Genomic DNA, 15,158 nt, shown 5'->3' with positions numbered 1-15,158 from the left:
TGGAGTTCCACTTCGATTTTAAAGGTCTTAAACTTTTCTAGTGCTTCATCTTTAGTAAATAATAAATATATGTAACAAAACCTTGAAAAATCATCAATAAAAGTTACAATATATTTTTTATTTCCTAAAGAAGGTGAACTATGAAAGTCACACAAGTCACTATGCACCAATTCAAGCAATACCGTTTGTCTAGTCACACTAGGATAAGGATTTTTTGTAATTTTATTTAGCACGCAAGTGTGACACTTCTCTAACTTTAAATCGAAAGGAGGTATCAACCCCATTTTAGACATGTCATATAATCTACGATAATTCACATGACATAAACGATTGTGCCATAGAGAAGAAACATCAAGCATGTAAATAGAACTAGTACCAATTTTATTATCAATACTAAATTTAAACATTCCATTACAAAAGAAACCTTGTCCAACAAAAATACCACCCTTGGAAAGTACAAATTTATCCGACTCAAAAACAACTTTAAAACCATACTTATTCAAGAGACCTCCTGACAAAGATTCTTCCTAACTTCCGGTACATACACAACATCCCGGAGAGTTAAAGTCTTTCCCGAGGTTAACAACAATTCTACTTGGCCTATGCCTCTAGCCTTTACCGTAGAATCATTCCCCATATACAAGATTGGACCATCATCCAAATCTTTCAAAGACTTGAAGAAATCCTTGTTATTGCACACATGTCTAGAGGCTCCCGAATCTATCCACCAAGAATCATCAACCTGCACACACATAATTTCAGAAATCATAGCAACAAAATGCATTTCTTCAATTACATTAACATGTGCATTGTTACCTTGGTTTTGAACAACACTAGGTTGTGTGTTCTTTGTCTTCTTCTTGTTGTTAGAAGGACAATCCCTCTTAAGATGAGGACCATTGCATATCCAACAAGAGAGGGTCTTCCTCTTCTTGTTTGCAACATTGGTTTTGTTATTGTTGTTTGTTGTTGTTGTTGTGTTGTTGGATTTCTTGGTCTTACTAGACCCACCAACCTCTACCAAATTAACGGTAGATTTAGGAATACTAGGAGTAGTATCCTTAACCCCATCTTGAGCCCGGATCCCCTCTTCAATACGAAGATGAGTTCCTAATTGCTCCATGGACATGTCTTCCTTTTTATGTTTTAAAAGATGTTTTGTATCTTTCCAAGAATTTGGTAATTTGTCAATGATTGAGGCAACCGCAATTGCCTCATCCATCACCATACCATGTGATCTTATTTGGTTCAAAATATGATGAACCTCATGGAATTGCTCCATAATAGGCCGATCATTAGTCATTTTAAAAGAATTAAAATTACTAACAAGGAATTTCTTACTTGAAGCATCTTCCGAAATGTACTTGGCCTCAAGAGCATCCCAAAGTTCCTTTGCACTCTCCACATTTTGGTAGAGATCAAACAACGGGTCGGTGAGAGAGTTGAGAATATGACCACGACAAATGTAGTCATCATTCTCCCACTTGATCCTCTTCCTAGTAGTCTCAAGAGGCTCTTCCTCTCCATCTTCCGGGAGTGGTGGCATAGGAGTTGATAAACATACACCACATTCAAGGCGGTCAACAAGAAGTGCATCTTCTTTTGCCACCTCCGATAGCCCACCCCCTCAAACTTATCCAACTTTTGGAAGTTCATAGTCATGTCCTTGAGTGATTGAGCCATATCCGAAAGAAAAGAGGAATTAAACTAATAGATTGTTATAGTGTGATCAATGAGAGAACCGGATATCCACTCCAAGGCACGGAAACTACGCTTTCCTATTAGTTTAATTTCGCCCCTCTAGGATCACCGGGTTAACACGAAATAACTAATGAGATACAATGGAGAGAAACAATCCACTTAGATGATCTTCTAAGTGAATCAACAAGAACTTGTGTTTTGTGTTTGTGAAGAACACTCAAGAGAAGATTGCAAGTTTTCTCTTAAGCAAAGCAAGAAGTTTTGAGAGTATAGAAAATCTGATTTTTCTTCTAACCCTCACTCATAGGAATCCCAAGGTTTATATAGGAAGAATAAACCTTTCATTGACTAGGGAGGTTAATCACATAACCCCCATCTTAATCACATTGACTAGAGAGGTTAATCACATAACCCCCATCTTAATCACTCATCAAAGGTCTTTAATCTACTGATTAAAGGACCTTAAAAGTCATTAAAATGATCAACAAAGCATCACAACGGATATAAAACCGTCGAGGCAACTTTTCGCATTCCAAGGCAGAAGACACGTCGCGACTCGCGAAGAAGCTCGCGAGTCGCGAGGCGCTGGTCGCGACCCGCGACGCCTGTCGCGACTCGCGACGGGCCACTGGTCGCGACTCGCGACGTTTGTCGCGACTCGCGGCCAGTCTTCTGTCTCCCTTGGTTTATCAATGCGTTTTGCCACTTGATGCACTCTAGCCTTTTGCATACTAGACCTCCTCCTCTTCTAGTACATACCCTTATGAGTTTCAAACCCATTACCCTATAAATGTTCCAACAAATAATGCATTTAGTAAATAAGTCATTAAATATCAACCATCCAATTCCCCTTTCCTATTGACCAAGCAAAAACACAGCATTTTGTCCATTAGTAGTTTGAAAAATCTTAAGGGAATATGGTGATTAGAAAGGGTTTATGAGATTATGCCAAGTTACTCACTTTCTGATGAAAAGGGAAGCCTCATTGGTTAGTGAATAAGATAAAGACACGTCAAATCCAGTATGTTGCTAACTTGCTATCACACTGAGGCCAACTTCCTCCACTTGCAATTTGCAAACCCCCCGCCTATCATGTACATGTGCATTTTGGATCATCAAAAGACAAAGTAAAAGAAAGGACCTTTCATCTTGCATATAGATTATTTCGTGAGGGTTATGGACTTAACTCCAGTCAACTTGCAAATTATTTGAGCTCGATTCGAAATTTTGATGAGACGAAGACTACTAAATTTATTTTGAAATACTCGTGAATAAGCTTTAAATATTCTTCATTTTTTTTAAAATTTTATTCAGAAGCATATTTAGCAATTGTATATTGGCAATAGATAAGACATATGGGGCTTTATACAACAGAAGGTGGTTAGGTTAGTAAGATTCAAAGCTAGTCTATTGTGCATCAAGGAACATAATACTTCCTCTCATTTTAAAAATCATATGTTCTCTAATCCAAGAAGGAATGCAATATATTTCAAAACATCTAATAAATTACACAAAATTGATCCAACCTTACTTCACATAGATGAAATGAAAAAATAGAGACAGCATTAGTTTTTGTTTTAGGTGATTGTAGGTAAGGTGAAAGGTTACACTGGGTCGAAATTATTCACATATCAACCGCCTTGGATTACCAAACTAGCCAGTTTGAGAGAGTTAAAGGAAAAGGTAAGGAGATTTTCATTCCCAAAATGCTCTTAGTGGGGGGATCATGATCCCCCAACCTTCAGGTTAGAAGGTTCTCTCCTTTTCACTAGAACAAGCTTAATTAGCTTGGTAGTAGGGAAACCATTAGTGTTTTCCTTGTATCTTTGAAAAAATGAGATGAAAAGATGTAATTGGCAGGCATCCATCACAAAGCTAATTGGCAAGCATCCATGAACGAGGTTAATTCGAGCTTTTGAAGAAAATGGCACTTGCACCTTAAAATTGCTCCCTCCAGGGAACGTGCTCCTGCTCTTGGTAGTCGGTGAGTCTATAGGATCAAGCATTGTTCTAATGGCACTATTAAGAGACTAAAGTCACAATAGTTGTTTTGGGCAACCATGAGGAGGTTGGAATTGATTATAATGAAACTTTTGCTCCCATTGCCAAATGACGATAGTTCGTGGTTTTTTTTTTTACCATTGCCGCTTCTAAAAAATTAGGTGCTTCATTAGATAAATGTTAACGTGCCTTCTTACACGGTGAATAGGAGGAAGAAGTATACATGAACGTTCCTCCTACCTCATAGTCTATAAAAGGTTCTCATATTTATAGTGTTAAATCATTGCCTTAGAACTAATTATATGACGCTAAAACCTATAATTAACTTTTGCTTCTATATTCTGAAATCTGTACTCTCTCCTAAACCTAATAAAAATTATTTTTCCACTGCTTGTAGATGTAGCTAACACATTGTTATTCTTAAGTCAATTGTTCATTAATTGCATATGTCACAAGCTCACAACATATAGGAACTAGAATTTTTTGAATTTTTTTCGAAACAAAAACTCAATTTTCTTCGGCATAAGAGTCAAAATTTGAACATTAGACATATGAAGTATAATTGTTTTTAGTTGCAAAATTTGATTGGTTTAGTTTCTATCACTTAAGTCTATCACCATTATTTTTGTCTTTTTTTTTTAACTTTTCAAAGTTAAAATCTATGAACAAAATAGAAATTTTATTGAATTTATTTATGATTTCTAATATTATAATTTTTTAGTTGATTTTTGAATTAACTACAGTACTAACTTCTAAATTCCAAATACTATAAAAAAGTAAATAATTTTTTTCCTTGTCTAACTTCTAAATTCTGATTTCACTACAAATACATCTCTATTTTTATCATAACCCACCATTAATTGTGAATGGTTCTTGAGAATAGTGATTTGTAAGTAAATTTTTGTAAATGTTTTTGTATGTATTGACGTTCTAGGTTATTAGTTTTAGTTTGTATATTAATTTTAAATTTTAATAAAGTTTTCTGATTATTTGAGTGATCTGCGTAATTTTTATAATGTGATTTTCTCAATTGTATGAGTGATTTGTAAAATTTTAAGTGATTTGTGAGTGAGTGTTGTAAATTAATTTTCGGTAGTTTTTCTTTGAGTGCCAATTTTGATTTTGACATTCCTTTTGTAATTTAGAAAAGGAAGGGGGCAAAATAGGCATTTCAAAAGAGGACACCATTGCTCCCCTCTTCCCTTATATAATAGAGATATACTCCATATTATGTTACTATTTCTGTTTTGAAACACTTACCTTATTTGTCCTCACCTTATTTGTCCACCTCATTTTCCACTACCTCCATTCATGGGGCACCTCATTTTTTCTCTCTCCTCACCTTATTTGTCCACCTCATTTTCCACTACCTCCCCATTTTACCTTACTCAAATTTGAAACACATACCTCCACTCATCTACCTCCCCATTTATCTTCTCTCTCTTATTTCCTATACCCCACCACCTTTTCTCTCTCCTACTTTCCCCGCCACGTGTAAGCTTCTAATTTCTTCTTCATTTGGGCACCTCCCCTAAACTTGAGCATGCTCATTAAATGGGGAACCAACCCCACTCATGTGGAGGCCCATTTGAGAAGAGAGACTCCATATGGGGAGGGTATTTTTACCCATTGGAGGTGCTCTTAATAGTACTTTAACTTTGAACATAATTTTATAGAAAATATTATTATAATGTATTGTTGATTGGTCTGAATATTTAATTATTTTTAAATATCACTGGTGAAAGAAATACTTATTTTTGGAAAGAGAAACAAACTACACCCAAATGGCTATATCTTATGATTAAATCCTACTTTTTGGACAGTTGTGAGAGGTGAGCAATGTGTCAATGTGGTGCTTCTAGATTCGGGAAAACATTTGAAGACTAGAGCACTAAAATCTTATCCTATACACTCCACCAGAAATGATAAACATCTATAAACATCTAGCAGGGGTAAAATTGTCAATATACATGAAAAAAGTTATCAGTCAAACAAAAAAGTAATCTCGAAAATTGGGCACTGTCAGAAAATTTCGATGCTAATATATGATGTTCATGCTACTACAACTTGTGTTCGTGTAACTATAACTAGTGTTTATGCAACTAAAAATAGTGTTTATGTATAAACAGATAGCGTTCGTATTTTTTTAATTGGACACTGTCAGAAGATTCCGATGCTAATATACAGTGTTCATGCTACTAGAACTAGTGTTCGTGTAACTATAACTAGTGTTTATGCAACTCACACTAGTGTTTGTGTATAAACAGATAGTGTTCGTATTTTTTTTTTACATATCTAAATAAGAGATAGAGAAGAGTAAAATAAAAATATGATGAAATTATATCAAGATGGATGTCTATTTGTAGAGAATAAAAATATATGAATATTGGTATATTTTTTATTTTTTTCTAAAATATATTTTTTGAGATATACAAGTTTAAAAAATTGGAAAAAGTAATTTGTTTGGATAAACAATATAGTGACATGTGTACCACTCACATGTTGCCACATTAATGTTAGATGTTTGGCAAACATCTAGCAATTAGATGTTTATCATTTCTCCACTCCACCAGAACCACTTGAAGAATAATGATAGAGAATTAGAGTCCTAGCTTGGAGGAATTTGTGGGTTTTGATGGTACATATTACTGTAGGTCTTATGAAAACCTTGCTTAAATAAGAACAGGATTATGTGTACTTTTGTACTCCCTCCGTTTCAAAATATAAGTCGTTTAAGGTTTTTGCACACAAATTAATAATTTAGTTAATTTTAGTTAGTTTTGCATGGGTAATAAGAATTGACATTTAATATTGTATTGATAATACAAAACAACCTATAAGCTTATCTTGATAATATAAAATTGCATTTAATCTTACATTGGTATTGTAGAATGCCTTATAATTTGAAACAAATTCTTTTAGCTAAAATGCCTTATAATATGAAACAGAGGGAGTAACTAGCTATCATTGGTTCAATACTTTTTATCTTCCTTTTTTTGTTCCTTAATTTGCTATTTGAGTGAATCATTTGTATGAACGGAAATTGTTATCCTATATCCTACACTATCTTGTAGTAGTATCTATGTTTTGTGAGTATTTGGTTGAGTAGATATATGAGAGTTATGAAAAGTATATTAAACTCGTTTCCTTAAATATAATATACTTATCATAACTCTAATAAGATAATATATTCTAAAAAATGTAGCTTATTTCATTTTTCTTTGTTTTTGCTTCTTAAGGGCCAATTTTTCATATGGTGGAAATTTGAAAAATAGTTCACGCAGGAGTGAACAATATTTTCCTTCTCAAGAAAAATAGTTCACGCAGGAGTGAGCAAATATCGAGTTTCCCTAGAAACATGTTTTTTCATGAAAAATCATATTATACTAAAAATGTTTTGTGTTCATCCAAACTAAACCTTGTGTATAAAATACATTTATGGACCCTGACACTCTTGAAGAATCTTACCAAGGATGCCTTGGTCTAGTGGTTGAGATTGAGGTGATGTGAACGATAGGTTACAGGTTCGAATCCCCCCTCCCCTTCTTTGTACTTTGTACCGCCTTCGTGGCTCATATGGATCAAAAAAAAAAAAGACACTCTTGAAGAATTTTTTCATTCTACAATTATGTGTAGAAAGATAGAAATAAAACGACCACAACTTTGAACATTTATTTAATCTTGTTAGGTATAGATGCTTTTTTTCTAGCACTTCCGAGTAATAAAAGTATGCAGAAACCTTTTCTGTCTATTGTATAATTCTACTTTTCTGATAAAAAAAAAAAATCAACCTCCAAAATTTCACGTACTCCATTGACAAGATTGTGATGCAAACGATGATCTCAATGAATCAGTCATACATAGGAGACTAATATGAAGCAATTTTTTTGGCCCATTTATGATCCTTAAAAAAACCAAACCGGCCCACAATTGACATTCCGGCCCAAAAATCCTCGGACAACTCAAAGCCCAAACCAAACGTCATTCTGGCCCACCCAACACCTAACGGCTAGTGATGTCTACTTCAACGGATCCAAAGGAAAAGGCAACAGAAATTTTTAAACCTCCGAGGCCTTCTTCCCCCATCATCTTTAACGGCTATTTTTAACGACTTGATTTTCTCTTGATTTTCTCCTTCTTCTTCTGCCTTTTCATGAATTTTGTTTCTCTCTATTTCTCTCTCTTTCATCTAGCAACTAGAAAAAAAAAAAATAACCCAGTTCGTCAATTAATTACATAATACAACCTTAATTGTTTCTCCAGCTCCTCTAATCTAATATTTTACATTTCTCCCTTGTTTCTGTAATTCGCAACGAAGGAAAAACAACCAATTGGAAATAAGAGGAGAAAAAATATATTAAGGAGAAATTTTTTTCATATCATTTATATCCGTGAATGATCAGACCATAAGGTTAGTAACATATAATTTCCCTTTCATCTTTAGCAACATCTATATAATTAATTGAAGTTCAATTTTATTTTGTTATGTTGTTTTCGCATACCCAGAATTTTTTATATTACAAAGTGTGTGATTGTTCATGGTATATTTCTGATTATACGTTCCCATGTATTCGTTAACAAAAGAAAAGGAAATCATATCAAATTTTCCTGATTTTTGGGTATCTATAAAAAATTTATAGGAGTAACTAAGAATAGAAGACCTCAGGAACAAATATTGCAGATTCATGTTTTTGTATGTTTTGGTTTGAATTATTATGTTGGATCTTAAGAGATGAAGAATTAAATGGGACAAATGCGCTTCATAATTGTTCTCAGGTTAGGTTCTCAGATGGAGATAGAGCTAGAAGAAGCGAAAGCGGAGATTGAGAGGCTTAAATGCGACTTGGATGATAGAGAATCCATCATCAAAACACAACGGGATGAAGCTGAAACCCTGAAAACTCTTGTTTCAGAGCTGCAAAAGAAAAGTTCAGAAGCAGAGAAAGATTTAAAATCATCTAAAAATAATGAGAGTGAACAAGGTGATTTGTTGGAAGAGTTAGAGGAAAGACAGAGAAAGGTAGAAGTTGAGCTTAAATGGAAGGTGGAGCAGTTTAAGCATCTGGAAGAAGCATATGAGAAGCTTCGAGGTCAGTTTCGTGAGAGTAAAACAGAATGGGAGACAGAGAAATCATCATTGATTGATGAGATATCCAAGCTACAAGAAAGCTTTGATGATGGAAATCGAACAGAAGAGCTTAAAAGTCAATTAGCAATGTGTAAACAAGGGTTAGAGAATGAAGAAAGCCGAAGGAAAAAAGTTGAAGAGGAGGTTGTTGAACTGAAAGCGTCGTTGGCAAGCTCGACACACGAGGGTTTTGAAGGAAATGTAGGAGGAGAATGTTCAGCTGCAGAATCAGGTGAGGAAGAAGTAGCAAATCTGAGGCATTCGTTACGTGTGAAGGAGATGGATTACAAAGATATGGAATATAAAGCAAAGAAGCTGGAGAGCGAGAACAAGGAATTACTGACCTCCATTAAAGAACTCCAAGAAGCTCATATTCCAAAAGCAGTTCCAACTCCATCTTCATGGGCTAAGCTGAAAACAAGACTGAAATCATTAGAGCAGAGCCACCGAGAATCTTCTGAACAGCTCAAGGCAAAGGAAGTTGAGTGGAGTTGTAAAGCATACAGAATCAATCAAGAGCTTAGAAGATGTAGTTCTAGCTTGCAGATTAAAGATGAGCTCATAGAAGAGCTTAAAAAAGAATTAGAAGGGTGCAATACATCATTAACACAGTTGAAGATGCAGAACGAAGAGTTGTCTTTAATGTTACAGTTGATGCGATCAGAAGGTTCGCAAGAGAGAGAGGGTGGTGTAGCACACTTGATGGAGCAATTAGAGAAGGAACGGGAGGAAAAGCTTGGAATGCAAGAGGAACTCGACAAAATAAAAGATGAACTAGAAGAAGCGCGTGATGCTCTAGATATGATGGATTCTGAGTTAACGGACCAAAGCAACGAGAGAAATGAAGTAGAATTTGAGTTAGAAAATTGGAAATCTATAGCAGCGCACCTGGAGAGGCAGGTTACAGGAAGCCAATCTATGCGCAAGGAATTAGAATTATCGTTGCTTGCACAGGCAGAAATTGAGGAACTCCTCAAACTAGATACAGAAGAAAAGGAAAAAAGAATAGGTAATCTTGAGCAGCAAATCTTTTTAATGGATCAAGAGATTCGGATTGAAGAAGAAGAAGAAGAAGAAGAAGAAGAAGAAGAAGATACCACTGAAGACGATGACAATAAACTATCGCAGCAGTTGCAGATGGATGATGGAGACCAGCTACAACTCGAATTAGATACAGAAGAGAAGGAAAAAAGAATAGGTAATCTTGAGCAGCAAACCTTTTTAATGGATCAAGAGATTCGGATGGAAGAAGAAGAAGAAGAAGAAGAAGAAGAAGAAGAAGAAGATACCACTGAAGAAGATGACAATAAACTATCGCAGCGGTTGCAGATGGATGATGGAGACCAGCTACAACTCGAATTAGATACAGAAGAGAAGGAAAAAAGAATAGGTAATCTTGAGCAGCAAACCTTTTTAATGGATCAAGAGATTCGGATGGAAGAAGAAGAAGAAGATACCACTGAAGAAGATGACAATAAACTATCGCAGCGGTTGCAGATGGATGATGGAGACCAGCTACAACTCGAATTAGATACAGAAGAGAAGGAAAAAAGAATAGGTAATCTTGAGCAGCAAACCTTTTTAATGGATCAAGAGATTCAGATGGAAGAAGAAGAAGAAGATACCACTGAAGAAGATGACAATAAACTATCCCACCGGTTGCAGATGGATGATGGAGACCAGCTACAACTCGAATTACTGGCAAAAGAACTTGAAGAAGCTATAGTTGAACATATGACCGGAGAGAGAAACTACACATCTGAACAGAGTTTGCAGGAAGACATGGTACCTGCAGAATTACATGAAAAAATGGTTCAGGGAAATGATAATGAGGAAACAAGAACAGATCTTGAAGGTGAAGAAGTTTGTGCATCAAAAGAGAATGTAAGTCATCAACATTCTCACTCCAGAAAGACAAGTGAATCCATCATCGAGGAAAGATCGCCATTCAGAGAGTTAAACTAGCACATAGTAATCTAGAAGAAAGCAACCATTGCAATCATTTTGACTTGTAAATGAGGAACGAGACATTACTTCAAGCCTCCACTCTAGATAATTTTTTTCATTAGTTAATCCATTACTTGAATGGAGATTCAATCTAAATTCTTTTGGTATGCATTGTATGCTTTCACCAGTTTGTTTTTTCGTGTCTGTAATTTTTCCTCGTGTGATTGAATCATTGTACAAACAGGATTTTTTTTTGACATAATCAAACTTCATTTTTGGTGCCATGGATCAAGCATCAAATTTCCAGAAATGGTGAGAATGTCATAAGCTCCTTTTTGTACAATACAAGTCAAATTTCATACCAATTACAAAAAGAAAACGACTCTTTTCACTATGAAAAATTACCTATAATACTCAATTTCTGCCAATCTTGCCATGGGATTTCCTAGAGAAGTTTGGGAGCCCTAGCCTCGATGCCTCTAGGTCCAATACCCATTCCAGCCAAACATGTATGAGGTAACACCCATTTTGAGACCTTCAACTCTCATGAGATAATACAGACAGGCTAACTTTCAACTTAGACAAATTGACTTACATCAAACAAAGATTCTGTGTTAACTAGAAAAAACCAAGCAAATAAATACTCCCTTAATCCTAAATTTTGACCCAAATTTGCTCCTTATTATTTTTTTTTTTTGCAATGCACAACACTAAAATTATTTGTTACTTTCACATTGTTGTAAATCTAAGATGAGACATCTTTCTCATCGATTCTTCTTCAGAAGCTTCAGCCTTAAAATCTAGACATTTAGAGGTGTGATTAAATAATCCAGAAAGGGAAAGTAAAACAGAAACAAAATGACTCATAATAGTGCAGAAGGACACTTACAGTTACCATTGATGTACTCGGGAAGTGTATGCATCCTCTGGTATTGCTTTGTCTAGTGTGTCCAGCTGAAGAAGATTTTCTGAGTAGAAATTGGCAAGTTAAAATACTGAAGTTTTACGGCTAATATAAAGTCAGACATAACAAGAAGTCAACAGTAGTACAGCACTACCCCCGTGCCTATAAGGAGACTCACAGGACTTCGCATATTAGAGTGTGCAAACTTACCCCTGATCTCAAATATGTTGACTATATCTCAATCTCATAAATCGAACATGAAGTTATTGCAACACTAACATGCGACAAACATCAATTGGATCTCCAGGTAGCTACAAATGCTTTTGCTAAATTTGAAGTTGGGGGATCAACAGGCAATGGCCATTCTTGGATACCTCTATCCCTCAGAGCACAAAGTATGCCTTTAGCTTAAGGATAGCGCTATGACATGTCATCTTCATCATAACATTCACTGGCAAATGGCACAAACTCTGTTACATTGGTAATTGAAGACGTAAAAATGCAAAGATGAATAACATCAAAAGAAAAGTTAATGGCAATTACAACACTGAAAATATATCAGATATGTATCTTGATAGAGAAAATTTTATCTCAAAAGTAACTATAAACTGCAAAGCCGTATAACATGGTCTTTACGCCTGTTCTGAATCCTTCCCTACCGACAATTTTAACATGAGAAAAGAGCGGGATATATTGTATCCCATCTGATCTTAGTTACATACTTGCATGGACTCTTCAATTCACCTCAAGTACCCGTGTCAGATCCTTGACACTCGGACGTGGACACGGACACTTGGACACTTTATTTTGGGCGAAAATCATTGAAAATTTCATAGAATAGCATAGTCAAACACTTTGACACGTACCCATGTCAAACATGGATATACAGGTCCAGGTAACATAGCATCTGATTGCAAGATGGGATATCGCATTTGATTTTAAATATGTATGGCTTCACTTTTTTCCCTTAACAGATCGTTTGGTAGTCGTTAATAAATTGCGGTAATTGGAATAAATTTTAAGTGTAATTTTATTAAGAAGGCATCCTCAAAATTTCCATGGGGAGACATTTTTTCTCCATGGGCAAGCAATCTCACCCCTAAACATGTGTTTTTGTCTCAAAGGAGAAGCATTTTTCATTACCACCTACAAGGTGGTATTAGATGGGAAAGAAAAATCAAGAAGGAAAGTGGATACTTTAAGTATAAATTAGCATTACCATGGGAATGGACAATGATATTTTTCACAAATTTACACACAAATCCATTCCTATTACCATCATTTATAACCAACTACCAAACGGACAATAAGTATCTAATCTTTGGCAAAATTTGATTTGATTTAATATCCAGCATTTTTTCCTCAAAAAGAAATTATTATAGCCTATAAAAACTGCATCGAAATAAAATTCTAAGTGAGAAAAGCTCCTGTGAGTAATACATTGGTACCACATCTAAAATCTAGCATGCTCTTGGAAAAAACAAATTAAAATAAAAAACGGTTCATCTTTAATTAAAATGACATTACTACCAAACAATAAAAGATACTCCCTCCATACCTTTTTATTCTTCCTATATGGAATCCTTTCGTGAAATAAATTTGGTCAAAATAGGAAGAACTTCGTAAAACGAATGGAATATTCTTCTTTCCAGCCTTATAATTAAAATCCGTCTCATAAAATTGAAATTAGACAAGCAAGATGAATACACTCAAGCAGCAAGAAATTTCATAGAACATATGGAACAAAATGCTATGAAAATTGAAACCTAACAAATTCAACTTGAAAATAATTTCACGCAATAGATGTAACAAATTCTTCCAAAAACAGAAATAACTAGTTGGAATCAGAACTCAGAAGCTCCGAAATTAACAGTGAGCAACATTATAAAAGCAATTGACGATCTGATCATATATCTTTCATAAATTAAGTGCACCGAATTTTCATTCTACATTGCAAAATGCTTCGAAATTAGTAAGGAGAGTTAAAGGAGTATACCAGAAGAAAGGCTAGAGAATATAATCGAAATCAAAGACGACTTTTATCAGCAACTTCAATTTTCATTTCTCACGTACTGCTTCAGTAGTTTTCTGCTTCGCGCGACTTTCACTTTCGACTTTGGAGCGGGGGGAGCCTATCCCCTAGACACTTGCGCCATTCCGAGTTCTCGGATTTAAAATAGTTTCGGCATTTGATATTTGATCACTATTCATCAAATAACTGTTTACAAGTTTTTTTTGTTACTGATACGTAAGAAGAACATAGTCGAGTTGGATTTTATTCAATTTGTCTTAATATGAGGATTTTTTTTGAAAGATAAATTTCATTAATTGAAGGTCAAACGGCATCTACAATAGATGTTAAGGAAAAACAAGATACAATTAAACAAGGTTATATCAGATTCGTCTTTGAAGAAACTATAATGAACCAAATCGAGCAATACAATACAACGCAGCCCCCTTGTATTTGCTGAATCAAACAGCTATTGATGAGGAACTCTATCATCCTAACATAGTTTGGGAAGAGCATTCTTGATAGAGCCATGTTAACCGCATTCGAGATTCCAATATCTTCATGTTGAGTCTTGAACTCCAACCAATAAGAACAATTTCTCATACCTAAAAACAAAACTACCACACTCACAACTCCCATAGGGGAGAAAGAGATCTCCACAACAGAGACTAAAAACCCCATAAAAGAGTTTGAAAAAAATCTCATAGAGGGATACTGCTAATTTATTCAACAAAACAAGAAAAAAAACTATAAACTGAAAATAAAAGGGAAAAGGGGGCTCACCATGGATGAAATCATCCATGTCAGCCCCTAACTGATGAAAAAAGTCAATATGAGGATTTCATATATCAACTTATTATAATTTTTACTTATACGCAATTACAGATATTCACGTTCAAAAAAGTATGTCACGCAAACGTGAAAAAGCAAATGGTACAACTATTTTGAAACTGAAAAAATACAATCTAGTTGAAGGTTGGAGGATATCCAATAGACTATTTGGCATCAAATCTATTATTTAATTGATCTTCATATAAATAGTGCATCATAATTTTTCCATTTATTTCGTTGAATATTTTAACAGTAGAAAATCATGAACAAGTATTCATGTTTGCGGAATTAAATATGAGAGAGAATAAGAAATGTAGAAAGAAAGAGAGAGAATCTTATTGATCGTAAGAATGAGAATTGAAGATCTATTACAGGCTAGATATCAGCTTATATAATGTTGAATACAATCTGTTGTATCTAAGGCAAAATGTACAGAAAAAAGATTAGAATAGTTTATTATAACAAACTAGCTGAGCTGTCAGTTAGTTTAATAACTAACTATCTTCAACATTAACGCTTAAGGCGTAGTACACTGTGTTGTAAAATATTTCGTATAGTCAAATGTAATGACAATATATGTTTTTTTTTCCTACTTGTTCAATTTAGAATTGCAAAAATAAAATAAAATAATAAAA

At 34.7% G+C, this 15,158-nt stretch overlaps 1 protein-coding gene and 1 long non-coding RNA gene across 4 annotated transcripts; one reads left to right on the top strand and one right to left on the bottom strand.

The window, feature by feature from the left end:
* Positions 1-3,803: 3,803 nt before the first annotated feature.
* On the bottom strand, positions 3,804-13,867 carry LOC125498223 (uncharacterized). Of its 3 annotated transcripts, XR_007275048.2 has the most exons (6): positions 13,678-13,863; positions 11,892-12,132; positions 11,667-11,745; positions 10,120-10,619; positions 9,175-9,241; positions 3,804-7,898 (listed from the first exon to the last, which is right to left on the bottom strand). It is a non-coding gene; the product is annotated as an uncharacterized LOC125498223 (long non-coding RNA). The 3 variants fall into 3 exon arrangements; XR_008969859.1 differs by having other exon boundaries at positions 9,175-10,619; positions 11,892-12,151; positions 13,678-13,867; XR_007275046.2 differs by having other exon boundaries at positions 9,175-10,619; positions 13,678-13,866.
* LOC104895510 (hypothetical protein) lies at positions 7,894-11,049 on the top strand. Its single transcript, XM_010682046.3, has 2 exons — positions 7,894-8,113; positions 8,479-11,049. The coding sequence occupies exon 2, from the start codon at positions 8,492-8,494 to the stop codon at positions 10,793-10,795; it is 2,304 nt and encodes a 767-aa protein (XP_010680348.2). The 5' UTR covers positions 7,894-8,113; positions 8,479-8,491; the 3' UTR covers positions 10,796-11,049.
* Positions 13,868-15,158: the final 1,291 nt, after the last annotated feature.

This window comes from Beta vulgaris, chromosome 6 (assembly GCF_026745355.1).
Source record: "Beta vulgaris subsp. vulgaris cultivar EL10 chromosome 6, EL10.2, whole genome shotgun sequence".
Lineage (NCBI taxonomy): Eukaryota > Viridiplantae > Streptophyta > Magnoliopsida > Caryophyllales > Amaranthaceae > Beta > Beta vulgaris.
Note: the sequence above shows the minus strand (reverse complement) of the source record. Positions and strands in the feature narration are given on the sequence as shown.

Bases quoted from the DNA above. Each gene is read 5' to 3' on its own strand.
- LOC104895510 (XM_010682046.3), top strand. From the start codon at position 8,492: ATGGAGATAGAGCTAGAAGAAGCGAAAGCGGAGATTGAGAGGCTTAAA.